At 35.0% G+C, this 24,003-nt stretch overlaps 1 protein-coding gene across 1 annotated transcript in view; it reads left to right on the top strand.

Moving 5' to 3' along the window:
• Nucleotides 1-24,003, top strand: part of MALRD1 (MAM and LDL receptor class A domain containing 1) — a 296,114-nt gene that overhangs the window by 134,526 nt on the left and 137,585 nt on the right. The window contains exons 27-28 of the mRNA XM_041122748.1: nt 17,344-17,589; nt 20,435-20,592. Coding sequence (XP_040978682.1) covers nt 17,344-17,589; nt 20,435-20,592 — 404 coding nt within the window. The remainder of the gene's footprint in view (nt 1-17,343; nt 17,590-20,434; nt 20,593-24,003) is intronic.

Consider the following 24,003-nt stretch of genomic DNA (forward strand, 5'->3'; position numbering starts at 1 on the left):
CAGTCCAATGCCCTGTAAAGGTGGCTAATGTCAGGAAGGCTGCCCAGTGTGTAAAAAGTGCTGGGTACTGTCACTTTAAGTAACTTCATTTTTACAAAATATTTTTCTTCTTATTCATAGTTATTCCTATCTCATATCACCAGCAGAGTTTCTTAACTCATTACTCATGCTTTTCCCTGGTCTTTTATGAGTAAGCATTAAAGAATACAGCCTTGCTATGTTTTTTTGGTACATTGGTTGTTTATTTCGTTGTTTTGGTCATTTTTTTGTTTGTTTTGTTGTTGTTTTTTTTTTCTCCAGACTGTTTTTTGAATCATTTTAGCACAAATATCTAATTCACAAAAAAAAAAAAAAAAAAAAAAAAAAAAAAAATTGTAGAATTCAGCAACATAGCTAAAATTAAAATAAATAAAGGCAAAGGAAGAGAATAGTCAGGAAATCAGATTTGCCAAAATGTTTTCATTTGAAATATTACCTAAAACTTTAGAGTGTATTTTAAAGACCAAAGGATATTGCTTATATCACTCTTTTGCAGATATAATTAGATTTATAAAAATTTACGGACACATAAATAGAAATAGCTTTGGCAGTTATTCTAACTAATATATAATTACAAGAACAATCACATTTTATGCTTCAGTGCATAATGTGATCTCATACTGAAAAGAGGAAAAAATGTCTCCTTATGCACAACTAATCAAATAACAAAGCATTTACATCTTCCTTTGAAGCAACCAGCATTGACCATTGTCTGAGAGAACAGGGTGTGAAACAAATAAAGTAGACTGTCTAAAGCACTTTAAAAACAGTTCTGGGAAAAACAAACAAAAACCCACAACCCCCAAAAAACCAAACCTATAAAGAGAACTCATAATTTCTGATATGCCCCTGAACTTTTGGAAGATAGAATATACCTATATAGTTGCCTTAATTGCATACAGCAGGTTTTGAAACTTTCTATCTTAATTAGTACCTGAACAGAAGCAGACTCTCAGATGTATCAGGACTGAAATTCTATGCAAGTGGTAATTTTCATTTTCACCTATATAACACTATGAAAAGAAAAGTTCATCTTTATAGTCTAGACTTTTAAAAATAATAAATTGACATGTTTAATTTTTTCTCTCTTCTTCCTGGCACAAGATACAGTTATTCCATACTTTTCAGAAAAATGGTGGAAATATTGTAGAATAAGTAGATTGGTTTAGTAGTTGGACATAAAGCTAATAGTAGTCATGCATATGGGTGACTTGAATTCAACTTCTACATATATTGTCTAGCTCTTGTGAAGAAAATTATCCTTTTATTGACAGTGAAGGAGAAAAAATATATAGCCTGGATTTTCACATTGTACTTTCTGATTCTATGAAGCTTTCTCCAGCTAAATTCCAAGTCAGTGTAATTATAATCACTGTACTTTATAAATTTAATTGGAAATATCTGCCCTTGGTCCACCTATTTCATTCCACAGTTTCTTCTTTTTGTTTGTTGGTAGCTAGGACTCTGATTTATCTCCTTTGTTTTTAAGCTCTAGCCTTACCAGATTGTATGATGGTTTGAAAACAATGTGTTCATTTGCTAAACTAAAAAAGAATATCCATTTATTTATTCTAGCCTAATTTACAAAATAATTACAAAAATCTCAAATGAGTTTTAATTTTAAAGATACATTGGAGTTAAAAATAATGGTTTTCCAACATTCTGTGGGGATTTAGGTTACATTTCTGTCCATAATCAATTGCAATATTTGTACATATGATAAAATACAGAAAATTTGCAGAAGTTTCTCATACTTTATTATAACTTTATCTCAAAGAAACAAAATGTTTCCCCTAGGTATTCCCAGACCTAATACCTTGAGTGTGAAAAAAAGCTCAAAGACTGTTTGGATCAGCAGTCAGAGCAGAGCTTGGATTGGGTCCGTAAGTAGTTACAACTCTAGAAACTGGACAATGGAATGTGATTAATGTCATCTAAGGTCCTAGGAGGTAGGGCACTGTCAGCAGTTGTTTTCCTGTTTCGCAAAACAGTTTAACATCTCCCAAACTTTCCTTATCTCTTGGGTCTCCACAGACTGCTTTCTGAGAAACGTGTTCCAGAGCAGACATCCAAATAAGTATCAGGTCAGGAGAAATGAATTTCCAGTGCTGGCAGTTTGAAGTGAGTCTCTGAGCAGCAGGTGAGGGCAGGCATTTATATCTACATTCATAGTATGAACTGGTGATTCCTTTTGGCAATGACTAACTGGGATGTGGGAACAGCTTTTCTAACCAAAGGCAAATTGTTCTCAAAAGTGCAAAAGGATTTCCTGATACTATATTTATAAAGGAGAACCCTGTTAAAGAGCCCAGCTCGTTTATTTTCTCCCTGCTGGGAGAGCTAAGAAGACTTTTACCAAATCTAAGCTTTCCCATGACTATCAGTGATACTGCCATTATCAGCTCAGACCTTTTCTTATGTGTTACATAATCCATATGCAGTGCCCACCTCTGCCTGGGTGAACTGAGAACGTGAAAGCTCTAGCCCTGCTTTGCATTCCAAGAACTAGCTAACAAATTACTCTTACTTGAGTGTAATTATTACTTTTTTCTCACACATTTAAAAGTAGAGAAATAATGCTGCAGTACAGGGCATTTTTAGAAATATTGAGTGTTTTTACTATTAAGTCTTGCAACCGCAAAAGTGATCTGAAAAAACACTGTATTTCACAGTATCTAGACCTATTTTACCTTTAGTGCAGTACACCTTTGCTGGGCATTTGAGTTGTCTAGACATTCTGGAACAAAATTTCCATGTGTGGTTAAGACTGCAGGCATGTGTGTGCTTCTTTCCTCTCCCTCTCTAACTGTAGGAAACAAGCTGAACTAGAAATGTTTTTTCAGCACATAATTATCAATAGTCACTTTGGACTGTATTTTACTTTCCTAGTTACAGTGTTTACATTTTCAATATGGTATACATTATACATTATTTTGCATAAAATAGTTGTAAATTTTATTTGAAAGCTCAGTTTATATTTTGTGTTTTATATCAAGGAAGATTTGAGGCAATTCACTGCACAACTTCATTTTCATTCTGTGATTTATTTTGTTCTCAAATTTTCAACAGAATATACTTCCCAAGTAGAATGTTATTGTAGATTTCACAAGATACCTAACTAAGTATCACAAGATGTGCCTGCATTGCTGTTTAGTGGTAGGATAAACAAAGATGATAAACAAATAAGAGGTAAAAAAGACTGCTAACTGTCAAAATGTATAAAGCATTCCTGAGTGTGGAAGGACCACACTCGGTTTATGCTCAAAAGTCAGATCACCTCACGTGCCTTACACAAGAAGTGATTGAAGAAATGGAAATTTTAAAAAGTGTGGTTTTGATCTCAGGAAACTTCCAATGATCCAGAATACCAGCAAAGGTTGTGTCACCAGTAATCACAGAAGCTGTCCTCAAGAAAAGACGATGGGAGTTTATTGACTGAGGCTGCATGGCCTTCACCAAGTATAGGTGAAAAAGACTAGCAGATTTTGCTCTTCAGCTGGACTGGAGAGGGAATATGTCAGTGAACTGGACAGAGCAAAGATTCTTTTCTCCACCTTTCTATTTTAGTAAACTCTTCTTTGTTTGAGGAAAGCCCTTAATATTTCTGTGCTGTATTTAGGTATCTGAGTGAAAAATAAAGTTGGGGGGAAGGGGAGAGATAAATAAAACCATCTTAATGTGCATAATGAATCTTTAGGTAAAGTAAATACAAATTTTATCAGATTTATCCAAGACTTGAAATATTTAGAGTGGGATTCAGCTCCAAGTTAAGACTCAAATCAGATGTCATGTACATCTAGGTGTACTCAAGATGTGTCAGACAACTAAACTCCAATTACAGTAGATGTACTATATTGCTTTTTTGCTGCCCAGCCACTTGACACAACTGAATTGCACACATAAAGGCATCTATTGTTGTTTGTGATGGAGCAGGGTGTGTAGGAAACCCCCACAGTGCTGACAGGGGTATAAGAGGATGTATGGAAAGTACATGCCCTTCAGGGATTGTAGCTGGTGACAAGGAATGATGTCTTACACATTTTGAAATGCTATGTGTGTGGGCAACCAAATAAAACTCCAGGTTTCCATTTTAGCACGACATGATCACTCTTTGAAGTCCAACGATTGTTACCAACCAGATCGCCATCAGTTTTAAAGGCAACTTAGACATTTAGCTTGCCTTCATGTAAGCATAAAGGTGTATGTCTCTTTGTGAGATGAATGCCATCTAAGTTTTTATTTTAGAACTCTTTTTGACATAGTTTTATTTTCATCGTCTCATACAGGTCCCTTTCTTTTCCTAGGCTGGTTTAGATTTGCTTTATCAGAAATGTTTTCTGAGTTGCCTTGCTGCTAGGTTAAGGAGAAATGACTGCCAAGTGATGAGCCGTTAGGTTGACAGTGTCATGGTGCTGGAAGATATGGAGTGTTTCCCACAACGCTGGTGCAGTATCTCATCTATGGGTTGTGACACACACTTGTTTGTTGTTGTGGGATGGCAGTGCATTATGTCCTCTCCTTATGCCATCTGCTTCTGGTCATGTTCAGTGGCTGCAGCCTGCCACTCTGGGTGGCTCTATTAGCATTTCCCTTTCACATGCGCCCCACAGAGATGAGATTTTGTCTTCATTAGATTCTTCTGTTCTATTCTAAATCTTCTCCCTTTGAAGTCCTCTTGCTTCTTTCATCTGCTTTCACAAGGTGTCACCTCAGGCCTTCAGCCTCTCCTTTTGTTGTCTCTACTTCAGACCAGGTCATCGCCATTTTGCATGTGAAACTGCAGTAAAACTATTGCACACCCGGACACTGCAGGTATTTGAGACTGAGGCATTAAGGAGACACTAATTTAGATTCAAGACATTAGACTTACGCTGAATGGTCTCTGACAGGTAATATTATGGAAACTAATGCCTTCAGTATCACTGTGCAAAGGTTTCACAGCAGAGGTTGAAGATGATGGCTTATACCAGGTCAGCTTCAGAGGAAAATTTAAAAGGTCAGAATACTGCCTTTGAAATACTAGAAATTAAGAGATTAGAAATAATTCATAGCTGTTATGGGAGAAGGCCTCCAAATATGCTTTCTTGTTTAGTCTATGTTTACTTTGAAGATCTTTTATTTTTTTTTTAAGGACTTTAGTGTAATTGAACTAATGATAGACTTTAATATTCCGTGTGTTTTATCCAGCACTGCCATTTTTTACAGACACCTAGTACAAGATTTTTATCTTGATAAAAGTCTTTATGAATTGAGTGTATAAAGCTTTATATATGACATCTTTACTTTGATGCTATTACAGCTCAGCTTGAGGATATGTAAACATCATTTACATATTTTGTCAAAGACTAGAGTGTGCCTTGTTTGACAGAAAGGTTTCTGAACTAATATTTGTATTAAATATCATTCCATAAGGCTGAATTAAGTTACAAGGTCTGCTGCTAGCACAACAATAGCCAAATGTTGGTCTTCTAACAGATGCCTTTGCATTTGTGTAGGTTATGATATTTTCCAGTTTTCTGTTTATCGTCTATGTTTTACAGAGCTATTTGCAATTTTATGGAGTTGTAAGAAAAACTTTTCCAAACACATGAAGCATTTTCCATAATTCTGCTGCTCAAATTCTACTGTTTTTTTGATTCCAGATCTTTTCACTAGTTGAATGTATTCTTAAATTTGTAGAACAATATAGTTTATGAGCACATATTTTGTTGAACATTATCTGAAGCACTTTGTGTAACTAGATAGAGAATGCACAAGCATTTTAAGATGTGATATCAAAAATTCTTTTATTAGCATGATGAAAACTGACTTGAGAAATTATTTTCTACAAAAATCAACCTATTGTATGTGATGAATTTGGGGATGATGTGGTAAGACAAAGTGTTACATCAGAAGAAAATTGATACCAATTTCAGTGAATGAGACCCAGAATGTCAATGTAATTTTTTTTTTGTAAGAGTAATCCTAGTTTTCTGAAGAATTATAGTAACAGACTTTTATTCTAAATATGTAGTAGCTAACCAGATAGAGAACTGAGTGAAACTGGAAGCTGAAACACAAGTTTTATACTATGATAAATGATCATAGAATAAGGACCAACAAAAATGTATGAAAGATTAGTTTCTGCATCTCAGTATTAATTAATCCAGGTTGTTCAGCTAAAATATTTTGAGACTCACAATCATTTACTATGCATAGGTTATATAATTAACTAGTAAATTAAAACAGTTTAATTGCAAGAATTAGTTGTTCTTTTCATATGTACTGAAGATCACAATGGACATAACAAGATATGTTATCCTAGAGGGAAGGACAGCAGAGAGAAAGGGTTGGAAAAAAAAAAAATCTTTAAAGTGTTATAGTCTTCCATTTTAGATGAAGGAAGGTCTTGCAAAGCAAATGTTTAGCTAGAACGACTCTTTGTGTCTAAATTTGACTTAATAGTTTCTCATTTAGCAAATTTCTATTTGAACTTTTTAAAAACAAAAATGTGACATTCATCAACAGGAATTAACTGTGGCCATTTAATAGCCAATTATGAATAAAAATTAACAGCCTGTCCACCAGACCAGGAGTTATATCTACTTTGTCCCTCCCAAGAGAACACATACTTGTGTTTCTCCCCTGCATATCTATATACACAACCACTTGCACAGTCCTAGAGCAAACACTGACTTCTAATTGTCAAACTGTTTGAGACTGCAAACTTGGGAAACATGGCTGAAATATCTCTCCTTATGATATTTTGACATTTTTTGTGCTTCTGCAAGAAAACCAGCACACACCCAAAGGCTCTGTGCAAGCAGAACATCTGTTCTAAAGAAAGTATTTCCCTACTGAGAAAAAGCATAACAGCTATGCTGGTCACCTTTCAAGTGACAATATCAATAGCAAGTTATAATTATTCTATGATGATAAACTTAGGCATGATTTTGGTCATAAGCTTTTAAGCCTACTTATCATTTATTCACAATTCTTAACACAAATGTTTTAGTGGTATATATAAAACCTAATTAGGATGATAGATAACAAGTTACTTTGTCTAGTGATCAGGCATAAACAGTAGCTGACACAGCAAATAAAGACTCACTATTCAAGAGAGAAACTTTATTGTTATTCTTAACTTTTTTGCAATAGGATAACAAATCCTCAATAAATACTATCTTAAACAAAAATCTTGCCTCTCTCTTCATACAAAGAGGAAAAGATCCTTTCTGTAGCAGAGCTATTGCTGTTCTGTTGTGCCAGGCAGGGACAGTGATGGATACATACATATCCTACAGCTTACTCCCTTCAGAATAAATTTCTGTGAAGCATGCTTATGTGATTCTGTATACTGACTTTTACAAGATGTGCAGATGCATCCAAATGTAAATGCCCAAGAGGATGACTTCCAAGTAGATGCTATACATTGGTCTAAAAGCTATTCCAGTCATGAAGCTAAAGTAGTAAGGCTGCTATAACCCAGCCTTACTACAATTCTTTCCTTCTGTCCCTGAAGGACCTGGGATTGAGACTCTGAGTTTTGAGAGAAGGTTTGCCTCTTAGTGGAGATAAAGAGTTCTAAGAGCTGAAATTGCTAATTTGAGAGCCTGGTTAGCCAGGCCAGTATTCAGTATTCTAGTGCATACAAAACATGATCTACTCATTTATGAACTTTGAAAGACTTGGAGACGTATTTTAGATTTTTAAAAAATCTTGAATTTGGGTGCCCAGCTTCAAATTAGTGAGACCTAGTTTGTCACAAAACAGAAATGCCACGGGAGAAGTCTTTCTCATGATTTTGTCACAGCCATAGATAGAAAATTATTCTTCTGTATTTTGAAGTTGTCTAGTATTGTGTGGCTAGGCTTCAAAAGAAGGTTGGCATAAGGAAATATTCAGCTTCTGTTGGACTTTCAGATGAAGGTTTAGGCCAGGTAAATATGATGGGTTTGAGTAGTACTGGGGTTTGGGTTTCAGATCTGTTTGTACTTTCTTCTGTTTCCCTTACCTTCCGTTGCAAGTGGAGGAAAGCTGAATGGCAGAGCTTGCATACAACTCAGTGTATCTGAACTGGTCATGAATAAATTTAGGCTAGGTACTAACAGGATCCCTTATCTGAAAACCGAAAAATAGCCTTTGGGTAGCAGTAATGGAGAAAGTTACTGATTATATTGAAGGCAGAGGAATTGCTTGAGATTGTTGCCTTTCATAAAAGTGAACTAGACCTAGTGATTTGAGCAATTTTCTTTAAAACCCAGGTTCCTATGAAGTGGGATAAAACAGTTTCATCAGGGCTCTCTTTCCAACCATAAACTTTTCTGCTGTTTCCTTGTTCAGTCACTTGCTAAGCTTATGTGCTGCTATTTGCTTACCTCAAGAGTGCTACCAAATGTGAACATACTGAATCAAGGTAAAGTTAATAAAGCTATTATTGCTTTGGGGAATAAATGGTTGTGCTGTATTGGACTAATGTTAAATGAGGATAATCAATAAAAAGTGATTTTGTCTTAATCGTTCATGCTGACTGGAAAAAAATAAGGAACAGGACTACTTAATCATGTTAGGAGACGTTAACAGTATAAGTGACATTAGAGCATACAGGTTCCAAATGCAATTGTTGTTACTTGCAGAATCTCACCTCAAACCACCTATGCTGACTTTATAGGTATATTTCTTCTCTTTTTCTTTCATTGTCTGAGAACAAACATGACTGTAATACAGAGGAAAGGGAAAAGCTGACCATATTAGAAGCTATGTTTCTATGAGATACTGAGTGATTAAGGAGTTTGTTGGTATCTTTCCCTTCCATCAAGCATAATCCATTTTTCATTTTCCTATTGACCTCTCCAGCGGAGGCTTAAAGGTGTGTGGAAGCTTTTTCAAGACAGCAATAAAATCTTTTAATCATCGTGTCCTCTTCAGCTCACTATAGCATTCTGTCTAATATAGATAGAAAGTTTTGTAATACCATATGGTAAATACAGTAATCCTGAAACTTATTCCTTCTGAGCAATGAGAGATGAAGGATTCATAGGGGTCATGAGATTCAATTTTATCAGTTTTGAACTTTTTTAGTTTCTTTTGCACCTGACTCTTACTCAAGTATTGCTAAAGAGTTTAAACATAGCTGTGTTTAAATGCTGTAATTGTTGATAGAAATTCTGTGCAAATTATGTTTCTTGCAGCTCTTTTGTGCTTTCATCCCATCTGTACATAACTGAGAATATTCCAGAGCAGTTTCCTTTGTAATTTACATTTGAGTTATTGAATATTAATACTGATTTAAGGGAATAGATTGACATTCATAAATAGTAGAGATTCCCAACTGATAATAGATATACATAATTTGTTACCTTCCCCTTTGAATAGTGAACAGTCTTATGCCAATTTAAAGCCATTCCTGGACCACCTCATAGTGTCTAACTTAAAGAAAATGCCAATTCCTGGAAGAGATATCTGAGGTTCTGTGGACATGTAATACAATCACTCAGTGACTATTTTGTAGTTTTACTGCTTAAGCCATGTCTTCTTTCATGCCTTTATTTGCCAGAGAAGGAGTTTCTAACAGTATTTTGGTTTATACTTCCAGCTGTGGAATCAGCGTTTCTCAAGTTCTGGGCCCTCATGTCCACTGCCTTCTCTCACCCAGGTTAGATCTGTCCTGGAGAGTGTCCTGCCTTCTGGTCTCAGAGTCAGGGCTGTGACTGTAAATGAGAGCTGCTTGGTCAGGCTTTGAGTGGGATTTGAGGGAAGCATTTTCCAGCTGTCAGATTTACTGAGCACAGCCTGGCAGCTCCGGCAAGTTGTACAAAGAGGATTTATCACTGCACTGCAGCTCTGCCTTCCACTATATGCTTTGGGCAACAACTTGGAGTGTGGTGGAGAATGTGAAAGGAACACATATTCCAGTGCAGGCAGTGAAGATCTCTCCTCCTTCAGCCTGAGTTATAACATCATCAGATGCTTTTAGTTCACTGTCTACCCAGGACTCCTTTGGTCTCCTTATAGAAATTCCCTTCTGATGTACCTCAGCTATCCAGAATTTGTGCACTCCACTTCTCATGTTCAAACTGTTCTGATTTATGGGCTTCTGCTTCACTTCAAGCCATCTTTTAGATTCAATCTGCAGATTTTTCTCCCATCAGAAACACAGGCAGTGAAACCACTGACCAGAGTCTGCACTAGGCACCAGGAAATGCAAATGCCATACCTTCTTCCACGCTTCAAACCACCAGGTAAAAATTGGACCATTAAACTGGAGGTCACAACTAAACCACTTTGAGCTCTAAGGCGGAGATGTCATCAGTTATACATCAGTTCAGGTTTTGGTAAAAGCACTATAACATTTAGCTGCTCAGGCAAGGTGTCAGTGTACAGTTATACAATGCTTCTTATGTGAGCTGTTGAATTGTACTTCTAAAGGGCATGCTACAACTCGGAGTCAAGTCTGGAGATCTTCAGAAGGCAGCTTGACTGGCTTCCTTCCAGATCTGCTGCACTAAGATATTCTCACATGGCAATGGGGTTGTATGGCGGCTTTCTGGTGGTGGAGAAAGCTGAAGATGCAAGACTGAGTTTAAACCTTTTGACCTAAAAATGCATACTACTACTAAAAGTCACAAATGAAAGAAAAAAGAAAAAAATATTTTTAAAATGTTTGACATATTTTTAGGATTGTGGATTTTATACCTAAGGAACATTTCTTCTTTCTGTGTCTTTGCTAAGGAGTTCAGGCAGTGAATACTTAGGTTTAATTTGTTTGAACTGGAACATGGCAAACAAAACTTTTGTTTTATTTCATTTTATTTTATTTACTGAGAGTAAACTCAGATGAGTGAGTTAAGCTTTCAGGTTAGTTAGTATTTAATCCTCTTCAATGTAGTAGATGCATATGATGAGTACCATCTCCGAAAAAGCTTTGTTTAAAAGCTAGAAGTGGATTCCTTTTTGTCTTAGTATTTCTTTGTCTACCCTCAAGAAGATAGGTTCTAAATTTCAGCTTGCCTTTGGAAGGGGAAGATTACATATAAGAATGGATATATCCCTGTTCCCATTATCCGTATGTCCTGTTACAGCAGTTTTCCTTCCGTTTCTTTATGTTGGAGACTTAAACCATCTGATTAGCACTGGAATAATCATTATAACGTGTATTGTATCTTCTTGTGGGTTTCTGGCAAGGAACAAAACAGTCTTAATGCTATGGCAATAGAAGGAGTATCTGTCAATTAATCCAGGCCTAGGTCTCTTCTTATTCACCATGGGGATTTCCCATCTGAAGAGATTAACTGAAAACTTCCTTTTAAGCTGACCTGCTAGCATGTTTTATAGACTAAATAGGTGTAGAATTACTCAAGCAACATGGGAAAGTATGCACCATTTCTTTTACTGCCAGTATTAGTATACCAGTATTGTAATAGTGGAGGAGTTAAAAAAGGCCTAGCGAGACCTTCTCTAGTCAAAACCTGCTTTTTTTATTTCTTTTGATTGAATGCATATTTGCATGCACTTAAGCACTTGAGACTGAAGCTTTTATTCTTTATAATATTGTTTTTAGTGTTCACCTTCCCTGGCTATAGTATATCCAGTAAACTCAGTATGAAGAGACACTGAGTGCCCATCTTGCCTTCAGCTCCCCTTATCCTTCAGAATTTCTTTTAACCTTAAATACAGCAAAGCACAATGTTAGGGCCCACTGAATGTGTCACAGATTGGGTATGTCTTAAAGTGTATTGAGTGACTGATAAATAACCATCCTTTCCTAATGAGAAATACTAAAGTACCAGCAAACGGACCAAAGATGCTTTACTGCTCTGTTATGGATAGAGACAATAACATTGAACAGTTATAAGCTACCTTGCTCTTTGTGTTTTTTATTCTTAATGGTTCTAAGGATGAATATTACTGGATCTGATTACTGGAAAGTAATTCTCTTGTGTTCATATGTGGAAATGGACAAGATAAGAAATCAATTGAGGAAGCTTTGGTTGTTGGAGAAGCCTTCATCAGCTTTTTACCATGGGAGAAACTTAGGTTAACAGTTTCTTCTCAAAGTCCCTTTTACAAATGAACTCAAGCTGTTGTGTTTTAAACTTTTGATTGCTCAGAATGCAAATCAATATGTCAAGGTACTTCAGAGGCTTGCAAAACCAAAAATTCAAATATTTGCACTCAATCCTAGAAAAACCAGACTATTTACAAAGAAAGAGCTGATAATGTGTAGTAGATTTTTAGTCGTCTTTGTTCACAGCACTTCAACTTCTGAAAGTCTTTAAAATTTCTTGTAATTTCCAAAGCTTTGCTTTTGAAATGAGATGCATTTTTCACATTCTTGTGCTGACAAGCCATTATTACTATGCATCATCAACTGTGATGAAAGCACTTCACTCTGTGTCCTTGGGTTATACTAGTGAGATATTAGAGGAAAGATGTTCTAGTTAAAATTTTTTTTTTTTTTTTTTTTTTGAGGACACATACAATTCAGTTATACAGCAATGTCAACTCAGAGCAAGAATGATAATGGAGTAACTGTTGCAGGGAAAAACTCAGAGATCTAAATTATCTAGAAAGCCCCTATATCTGGGATGTCAAAGTCTTAGCCTGCTGATTAATTACTCTGGCCTCTATACCAGATTATATTTCTACAGGAACTTGAGCTTTGATATAGGAACAGGTATACTTCTAGCTATGTGAATGTGAATAAAATCTTTTGAAAATATTTTGAAGCAGTTCTAGCTTTTCAAGCCTACTGATGTGTTATTCTGATACGTCTGAGAATTGGAAACCATCCCATTCATTTAATTAGATTTAGGTTTGGAAAACATAGATGATGATACCAATAAATATAATAATTTTAAGAAGTGCAAGTTTAACAACTTTTGGAATATCCTTATCACCAATCTGTTTCCTGTCATTCTAAAACATGAATTAGCTTGCTGATGATTTTAAAGCAATGCTGATATAAAATAAGAACTGAAAAAGAAACAAGTTAAATTATGAGAATTAAGTGTTAAATGCTTACGAATAGAGTCATAGCTAGTGTAATCCCATATACAATCATATTTTTGCAATTTTCTAGAAGTTCTGATCTTATTTATCCTTATCACTTTAATTATCATACTTAATTTATTTCCAATAAGCAAAGATGTTTGAAGGACCAGCTTCAAGAAGGTTGGAATCTAATGGAGAAAAATGAGATTTTCAGCTCTATTTTGTAGCTACTGTAGGCATGGACAAACATTTAGTTTACCTGTTATAAATTCTCATAATTATATAAGCAAATTAAGGTCTACAACTGTACTTTGATTTTTAAAACCAACAGGCAGTACTATTAATATGCAGTTTAACCTCCTGTATAACACTAACCAGGTTTTCATCTAGAGTTTTCCCTGATTTATCAAATAGTTTTAAGCTACACTAAAGCATATCTGTTGGGAAAAAAAAATAGCCTCTATTTAAAGCCCTTAACTGATAGAGAATTTATCACAGTCTTTGGTTATCTGTTCAATGGTTAATTACTCAATCATTTTATTTTAATTTGAACTTCACTAACTTCCATTTTCCAGCACGTAATGCTGGGTTTTTTCTACTAGATTAGAACTTTCTGTTTGTGTTCTTATAGGTAATTAAAGAACATGATCAAGCTATTTCTTAAGCTTGTCTCTGATAAGTTACATTAATTGGGCTCCATTTGGTCACTCAATGTAAGTGTGTAATCAGACAATTCCTTAAGGAATCTTTCATGGCCAATCCAAGCAAATATGAAACAATTTGCTTTCATCAATTTTGAGTGAAAATGTAATCATTGCATACTCAGATATGAGTTCAAACACCTTGTGAGGACTTGTAATGAATTTTAATGGTAAAGTGATAAGTGGCATTAAAAAAAAATAAAAATTAGCTACTACCTTTGTAAAGGGAAGGATGAGGGATTCTCATCCTGAAATAAAAAGCAAACTAAATATTGTGGAGAAAACAAACAACTGATAAAGAATTTGAGTGATAAAAAAATTACCTTTAAGTATAAGGTGTTTCTGAACAGAGATGTAGAAAGATCATCTGAAGATCTCACGAGCTTTTAAGTGATAGTGGAAGAAATTGAGTCCTTCTCATATATCTTCATCCACTAAAGTGAAATAAAAAAAATAAATAAGAGTGCTTGTGCATCATCTTATCATACATTTATGGAGTTAATTTATTTTAGAGTATTTAAAATTTTAATTTATTTTCAGAGAGGAGCTAAAAAAGCAATAAAGTTATTACTGTGATAGAGGGTGATATAAAAATTAGCTATCTCATGGAAAAGTCCTGTTGTGACACAGGCTATGGTTTCAAAAATTGAAGAATAATTTTTTCCCCTTTGGAATTACTTCTTTGAGAACACAACCATTCTTGCCAGAGTTTGAAGTTTACATGAATAATACACATAGATCCCACTTCCTAATATAAATGTCTTTTCTGTAATTTATTGCTGTTCTGCCTCAATGCTGCAACCTATATACCATGTTATCTTTATTACTATTCAAAGTTTATTGATGTAGAAGATAAACCATATTTCAGCTCTGTTAGTAATATTATTTTCTCTCCTGATATTTGCAGGTACATTGTTTTTCAAAATACATTTAAGAGAAACACCTTTATAAAAGAGAGGTGACTAATCTTTGTCCGAATTGCATATTTTAAAATATAAATGTTGCATCTGTTGATTTTGCTCAGGGTATATAAAACAAGGGGATTATGGATTGGTGCAGCTGTTTTCCTCTGTTGTGTAAATCCTCCTCAGTTCAGAGATTATTGATCTGAAAGACATAACAGCTCCTTTGGGGGCACTGCAGCCTAGTGTGTGACACAGTTACCACATAGGGCAATAAGTCTACCTGCTAATAACCTTTAAGAAACACTGCCTGGAGGAAAAAGTTACTGAACCTTGCTAAGAAGAAGTTCCTCTCAATTAAATATCTCTATTACACCCACAAGCACCTATATAACAGAGTTTGGATTATTAGGATTGAGAAAAAGTAGGGAAGAAAGGAAGAGAGCTCAGAAAAAACATTTTCTTATAGGTGTGTTTGGTTTGGGTTTTGGTTGTTTGGGGTTTTTTTTACAGTTATAAAGCCTTAGAAATATGTCATTTAAAGAGAAAAGATACTATGGAAGTACATCCAGAAACAAGTCACGTTACAGACTCAGTTAGACAGTGTAATATCATTCATTACACATGCTTGAAAAGATTCATTCATGCCAGGATTCAAGATGGATTTTTTTGTTTTTTCTCAGAAAACAAAGACTTCTACTTTTCAACTCCACTTTTTCTCTGACCTGAAATTGGAAGCAATGCTACAAAGGGACCTCAAAATGCAATAGCTATTGCAGTTATTGATCACGACGAATAGCAAGGAAAAGTATTTCCAAGCATGGACTGCATCCTGAAATTTAAATTCCTAGTTTGCCGACAAAATACATTTTATGCCTAAATTCTTAGTGCAATCACATAAAAGGAATGTAGGGTTATACTAAGTAGCTCCTAAAAACAGATGTCATTTAAATTAGGCAGCAATTTTATAACAAATCTCTGTTGTCCTTTGGGAAACAACACAGATGATTGAAATTCTGAAACAGATTGATAGAAGTTTCAGATGGACTCCAACTGTCTTGCAGGTTCCAATAATTAGACTGCCTGATACACCGATGCAATTACTGCATTCTTTTGGCCAGGACCATTTTCAGAGATTGTGTACTAATAAAAAATCACACTGATGCTTTCATAAACTTGTAACTGTGAACTTCAAACAAGTCTTTTTCTTCTAGTCAGAGCTTACCCATTCTCCTTGTCTCCAGCTCTGGAGACCTTTGCCTGATGTTCTTGACTTTCTAAGTCATTATCAGACTTTTATTTTGGCTTGCTCCTTTCTGTTCAGGACTTTTTCCTCCTTTCTCTGAACAACTGTTAAAAGCCAAATCATACGCAGTCTTCTAGAGCAAACATGATACATACTTTTATGTTACTAGGAAATTGTGAATTAAAAATGAATAATTTCCCTGGAAAACTTGCTAGATACTTCTATGGTATTTCAGTATTTACTTGTATTTAATTATTTATTTTTAATACATATGTGTTAGGAGGATTTTTTACTTTAAAAAGAGGGGTTAATGCTTGTTTTCTTTAGCTAACTTGTAGCCATTCAAGGCTTGCTTTCACTTTACCCAAAGCCTGCAGCAAAGGGGTGTGGCAATGGTTTTTCACTTAGTTTGGGACATTTGTAATTTAGAGTCTAGCATAAACAAAGTCCTAGAGATGGAGATTGCCAACACACCAACTGAATACCCCATCTCTTACATTCTTTTTATTAATAAATCCGTTATTCTGACCTCTTAATAAAATCCAGCCTTACATGAATTTTATTTAGCTCCATCAGGCCCTCCTTTAAATTAAGGTAGTGGTAATGGAAACAGGTTTTTAGCACCATGTGATTTTCAGTATCAATTAACTCAGGTTCTTCCCATACTTATAAAACTTTCATACATGTGCATATTTTAATTTTATGTCTGATAAGCTAATATAGGGATGCTGTTATTTTTAAATAAAATTAGGCTTGTATATTTATTTCTAGTAGAGTGGAATGGACGAAGGAAATAGGGAGGGTCCATTTCAGAATTTTGTGTCTCCCTTCCTGATTAGAGAATGTACTGAAGGGCTTGCTTTTTATCCAGAGCCCTTCAGAAACTGATCTGAAATGAATACATGAAGCTTGGAAATGGATCCTGTGAAATGAGTCCTACAATTTTCAGGCTGTACAATAGCAGAATTATCCCTCAATAATGCCAGGGATACTGCACAAAAAGGACAGCTTCAACTCACTGAACTCGCCTACAGAAAAAAGAAAAAAAAAAAGAAATCCATTAAAAGGCAAACTTCTGTAGTTAAAATAGAAAAGCTTTTTCTTCCAAATTGGGGCTGCTAAACTAAGCTCAACTTTGCAGCTAAAGTGAAATGGTTTAATCCTACACCACATGAAAGGAGAATGTCAGCAATTAAGTCAGACTAGAAAGCTTTGTTAGTGAAGGAATGCCTGGCTGGAACTTGCCCTCAAAGGCTTTACAAGGGAAACAGTCATTTATTTATGCAATCTCTTGACGAAATACAAAAGAAATAAACTGATAATGGATTGGCACTTCAGGGGAACCAAAGGCTTTTAATAAAACTGCTCTGGACCACCCTCCTCCTCCTAAATATCAAACTTTCTCAGATGTAACCTTCCAGTAACCTTGCTGGGATGCACGGCAATGCGATTCACCAGGACACCCCCATTCTTCTCTTTTCAGGCTCCTGCTCACACGGCTATTGGCAATGTCAGAACGGCAAGTGTTACAGACCAGAACAAAGCTGTGATTTTGAAGACAACTGCGGGGATAATACAGACGAGAGTGAATGCGGAACTTCCTGCACCTTTGAGAAAGGCAGATGTGGCTGGCAAAATTCCCTGGCAGACAATTTTAACTGGGTGCTGGGGGTCAGCTTGCCTCAAAGTCTTAGACCTCCTGGGGACCACACGCTTGGAAATAGAACTGGTATGTTGTCAGTTCACAAATGAGATGTAATTGTCTTCATGGAGCTTCTCATACCTCCCTTCACAGGCAGCAGGGGGGTTCTAACATGTCTAATCAGGGTGTCATTTTTAATGAATTAAATGTGTAATGATATCAAAATATTAATTACTGTTGTAAAATGAATTTAAGTTAGGAAAAATTGATTCTTAGTTGTTTCTCCTTTAAGTATTGCTGTATGAATCAAGCAAGATAATTTGTAACTTGTCAGGAGAGAGGCATTTGGTCTGGCTGCAGCTTGCAAGGGTGAGTTAGCTCAGCTCTGAGATCCACTGGGTCCTGCTCCTCCAGAGCTTGAGCTTATTTCCAGGAAGCTTAAAGTTACCCATAGTGACAATTCATAGTTTAATTTTAGGCAATTTTAAATAAATAAATTTAAATAAATAAACCTCCTTTGTCAGTAGCAGTGCAGCTCCTGGTTTGTTTTGGCCAAAGCACCCGGTTGTCTGTTTTTGTTCTTGCTACAAGCTCTGTGCCTTCATCCTCTGCCTTTGAAGGTCCCATAGCTCAGGCAAAGATGTTACCGAAGCTGAGCTCAGAACTGGTCTTAAATTCAAATATTCCACAGAAGAGTTGCACAAAGGCGTGGGACTTGGATTTAGTAGTTGTTGAATGTTTACATGACCTACTGAAGGGCAAAACCCAATAAACCCAAAGTTTACTTGAAGATATGTAGAAACTCAGGGGCTAGTGAAAGCTTGCCAGGGTGACTGAGGGTGAAACAGGCAAAAATAATCACAAAGATTATGCGTTCATATGTTTGTAAATTTTGAGACAGTCCAGCCTGGCTGCATTTCACTGATCTGAGAGTAAGATGTACTATAAGAGAACTGCCCTCTGACATGTCCCTGTCTTTCATCTGGCTTTTAAAATAGCCATTTCTGTTAGAACACAAATTTATGTATCTCCATGGTATATATATTTAATCTGCTCCACATATGAATAAAATTACTGCTGATCTAATTCTCAAGCCTGGAAGTTTACCCTTTAATCTCAAAGTTAAGTGTTTTTGTTGTGGTGAGTGATCAAACAGGTCACATTCTCCATTTCTTACTCAAGAGCTGCTCTATAGTCTTGAAATTGTGTTCTCAAATAAATATATTTAAAATTAATTTTACTTTTCACAATTTTAATGTGGTCAAATTTTTAAAGGTGAACGTGGTATCTGGCCATGTTGTGAGAACTGATAGCACTTAATAATTGTGTTCATTATGAAAGAACCAAAACAAAATTTAGCTCAGCTGTTAAAATTTTGTCATATGTGGTAGAGGATACTGCAGTATTCAGTGATCAGTCCTTGTACAAAGATGAATTTCAGCACTTACTTCCAAAACCACAGCTCTTGAGCTTACATCTAGCAATTGCTTAATTCTAACTCCCCTATTAGCACCTCCATTTTCAACATTAAAATGTTGAAAAATTGCTTATGACTGGAAATACACCATTCTGGTTGGAATTAAGTGATTTGTCCTATTATCTCCTAGCCGAGCTTGACTAAATGTGATCAGTCCGCTGTCCCACAGTGCTGGTCCCAGTCATTCAGATGAAGGGGCCTTTCAGTGTCCCTTGCCTGCCACCTCAGTCAGTCAACTTTCCTTCCACAGAAGACTATGAAAGTTTTTGGGGTTGGGTTGCTTTGGTTTGGTTTGCTTTGGTTTCCTCCAAACAGAAGTCATTTGCCTAATATTAAACAGGCGTTAACAAACATCAGCATGCCCAGCACTCAACCCAGTCTAGCCACCTCTTCCTAGTAGACATTGATATGGCATGCTTTTTATATCTTGTATTCTTTAAGTACATGGCTTCTTTTAACACACAAAATAGCAGATGTAGAAAAAATAAGTTTATTTGCATTTTCTAACTATATATATTTTTTTAAATATCACCATGAAAATGTCACTACACTTGTTAAGTATATGCTTAACCTCAGGGAAAAAGCAAATTTCTCATCCCATGATATTATGGCAAACATATATGGTTGTAACTTAGCCAGAGAAGTGTCAGAGTTAGAATGAACCCATTTTACTCTATCTCTAATGATGTAAAATTTTTTTTCTCTAATTCATATGCAAACTTTAGTAGATGTGCAATTATAATTTAACAGTGTGTTATTTATACTACATTTATGTTTGTGAACTACAGTTTTGGCTTTTGTACCAAGGAAAAAAATGAATTTGAAAACCTGCAGAACTTATTATACTTCTGATTAAAAATAAAAATGGAAAACTCAAGGACCGTATTAGTGCTGGATAATATTAACTGTCGGCATCTGTTTTTGCAATTTTCTCTGATTACATAATTTAAATGTGAGTTAATATTCATACATTAAAGAGTACAGATGGCCAAAGGTAATATGAATCATTAGGGATACCTAATGATTTATAAATGTATGAAGGTTTTTTACCTATTTCACAATTTTTTGTATAGTGTGACTTGCTATTTTGAAGGTTATCTTTCAGAAAACTTCATCCTGAAATTTATCACAGTGTGGCTATTGTATGATGTACTGTCAAAATAGCAACTAATGCCATTGAGCAAGGAGATGTAATCAGAGTAGCTGGGAAACATGGAATCATTCTTGCTCTTCCACACAGGCCCATCCAAATCTTAAGCTGCTCCCAGTTTATTCCTGATATAACAAGTACACAAGGAATGTGACCTGGTCATTTTTTACCCTAAGATGAGGTTCATTAGTATAGGACCTATATGGGAAGTGTATTTAATGTGTCTCTGCATTTACTTTGCTGAGTTTTGGAATCTAATTTGAAAGTCTAAAACAATTTTTCAGTAATACATAATTTAATTTCAGGACAATTCCTGTACCTTGAGGCCACTGCAATAGGCCTAAAAAATGAAAAAGCCCATGTGAAGAGTTCCAGATGGAAAGAATCAAGTGGGACTTGTGTGATGAGCTTCTGGTACTTCAAGTCATCAAAAGCCATGGGATGTATTCAGGTTCTGATTAAGGTAATAAACCAAACTTTTTATTTTGAATATCTGATATCTGTAAGGGTATATGTGCTCCAGCAGAGTGCTTTGGCACTCTGACGTTCTGGTGTTCAGCTTGTAGACCGGAAGAGCTCGCACACACCTCCTAGTTCAGTGCTGGTTTTTGTTATTCTAGTCTCTTAAAAATGCTTTTACCATTTCTCTTCCAAAAGAAGTTTCTGTGAAAAGCCACAGAAAATCTTTTTAAAACCTCTTTCCATTTTCCCTTTTCACATACAGTGCCTTTCTCTTTGATACTCTCCATGTGAGAGCTATTTTCATATTTTGCTGCCATGCCTATCGGTAGCTATCAGTATATAACCCTATTGTTCTGATGGGATGATATGCACCAAAAAAAATGAATTAGCAACCTGTACAAAGTGAGAATAAAATGCAAAATTATGACTGTATTAAGTTATGTATCTTTTTATGTAGACAGGTACAGAATATATAATCAATTTTCTTTAGAAATGGCATTTTCTTCACTAGATGTGCGATGACCAAAAAATTATATAAAAAAAGAAAAAACTATTTAGTTATTCAGTTACAAATGAAAACTGATACATTCCTTGAAAACAGGCTGTTTCATTTGTTGTTCGTTAAAAAGAAAAAGGATTACATGCTTGTAAAAGCAAGTTTTAAATCATAATATGATTCTGAATAAAATGTAGAAATTAATGATCAGTGCAGCAAAAGCACATATTTCACCTCCCTGTGCATGATATGCATTTTAATGTCATTGGGCATTTTAATGGTGTTCCAACACAAAGGCCAAATATACCACTTCTAGATGCAGCAGAAACCTTTGCAAATGAGACTTTGTGTATTTGTGCTTACCTGTATCTGTGTAGGGAGTTCTGGCTATTCAAGTATAAATCAAGATGCACTTTATTTGCCATATGTCTATTAATTTCTCTTTCTTCAGTATTTCTAATAAAATCTTGGGATAGAAATTAATTTGGTGAACTGCATTAAAATTTCTGTTTTCTTTCCAATGTACATGTTGACTGCCTTCAATTTTAATGATAAATCATATTTCATCCTTGAAAATAAATTGCTAAAAAATGTTTCTCAAATGTTCTGGATATTATAAGAATAATTCAAAAGCCTGGAAAATAAAATGCTTCAATAGTCTTTAACATCTAAAGACACAACTTAGGCTAAGTGTGTCTGAAATACAAAAACAATGAGCCTTTTGACAGACATTAGGAGATTTTTTCATGGATTAGTCCAAACACCTACAAATGACAATAGTCCCCTCATCAAGTAGCTGTAATTAATGGGATGTATTTATACAGCTGTTTTTCCTAGAAAATCTCAATTCCATAAAGAGGTCAAGTAGATAAAAAAAAAATTAAATTTGTTGTTTGAAAATAACTTCTCTTTCGTAATGTATTCAAAAAGGAAAACAAAAACAGATCCCATTACTTAAAATGAATAAGCTGCAAAAATAAACATTAATTTTAACTCAAAGTTCAAATTATGTTCTCATCGCGTTATTCAAAGGTGTATCTTGTACCACCCAAATATTGTAATTATGAGCATTTTAGGATTGTTTAATTTTAATTGTAAACTAACTTACAAACTAACTTTGGTGGAAAATAAAGAGCAGCTTCATTAGGTATGTGTGAGTAGTTTGCACTTATATTATCACTGTTGATTTCATACAGTAATTATCACATTAAGTATGTTGCAACATGGACAGTAGCCTTAAAAACATAATTATATCTCATTTTATTACATGCAGTGAAATTAATAATACACAATCAAATACTTCAGTTAAACAGGAGACAAAAGAAGTGAAATAAAAGAAAATCAAACAAACCACACTACCTAAAATCAGTTAAAGAGAGACATTTATTCTCTGTTAGGATACTGTTTCTGAAGGGTTCAAGTCCAGTAGTTAAATTCTTAATTATTTTTTCCACCCTTGGGATGGACAAAGGGATTTAATTATTTTTTATTTTTTACATATGACCTGAGCAGAGTTTTACTAGATAGTTATCCCCATTGAGATTCTTTTCTACTCCTAATATTTGTTTGAAATATGATGTTTTATATATGTTTTAATGTATAATTTTATTATCCTAATAAACTTTTCAGACACTATTTTTATGTTATTTTAAATCCTTGCTACAGGGATCTTAAAGAGATTTTTAAAGGTAGTGTAAATAGAAGACATTTGAGTAATGATTTACTATTCTTATTCAATTTTTTTAACAAAGGCAAGAATTTTGCATGGAGGTAGGAAAAATTATTCTCATTATTGTATCCCAGATTGTATTGCAGATTGGCCTAGTTTACCTGTTATGTTGCTTATAAGGATTTGTAAGTCAGTATTATAGAGTTTCTATTTAGCAGTGTCTGTATGAATAAAATCTAATTAAACAACACATAGTCATGGGAAGTCATACTGAAGCTACTCCTGCTAGCTCAAACTGCAGTACCAAGATATTTCCATGCAGTTTGAGTATCTCTTGATTTAAAGTTAAGTTAATGTCAGTGAAAGCAGATCAGTAGATTGTGATTAGTAGAAAATGCAAGGAAGAGGAGATGACCTGGGAAGGAATTTACCATTTCAAGTTTGACAAGTTAGCAAACTGCTTCTAGCTAAAGTCATCATGTCCATTAAAAATTGAACTGCGAGTGAACACCATACCCACCAATGGCACAGTAATGAATAATATGATGAGGAAATGTCGTATGGAGGCAGAATGAGGAAGACATTTCTCCTCCTTCTGAATATCACAGTGGAATAAAAACAGTAATCAAGCATAAAAAGCCATCTTTTTAAAATCATAGTTCATGGTATGTATTGGTGTCTTCTCTTAATGTTCGTGTTGCTTGTCCACATTCAGGAAGCTTAAGAATATTATCTATCATATTACTAAAGTAGTATCTCAGATTATGATATAACCAATAAAACTGCAGGATCATAAAAGGGATACTATAGCCAAGCATGAACTTTTATGTTAAGGTTTGCAGTCACAGAGAAAACTCATTTTCTAAGGGAATTTCTCTGCAGTTACACTGGGGTTTTTCTCCTTAAATTGTAGTACATATTCTTTGTACAGACCTCACTGTATACGGATTCATAATCCAATCAAAATTATGGGCCCTTGAACCAGTTGCAAAAGTACAGTATTCTTCAAATCAACCCCCTCAACATTTATACAAATGAAAGATGTTGACATTACAGCTATTTATGGAGACTGCAATATCCAACTCACCATCCAGCTAAATTAAAATTACAAATTGTTTAATAGCAGTGCAAAAGCTCACCAGGCAAACAGAATATTACCAGAAGAGACCTGGATATAACTAGTCAAAACTTTGCTAGTGCAGTGAGATTTTGAGATACTTCTGATCTTCTCTGTGGCAGTTGTAAGA

Source organism: Aquila chrysaetos, chromosome 3 (assembly GCF_900496995.4).
Source record: "Aquila chrysaetos chrysaetos chromosome 3, bAquChr1.4, whole genome shotgun sequence".
Taxonomy (NCBI): domain Eukaryota; kingdom Metazoa; phylum Chordata; class Aves; order Accipitriformes; family Accipitridae; genus Aquila; species Aquila chrysaetos.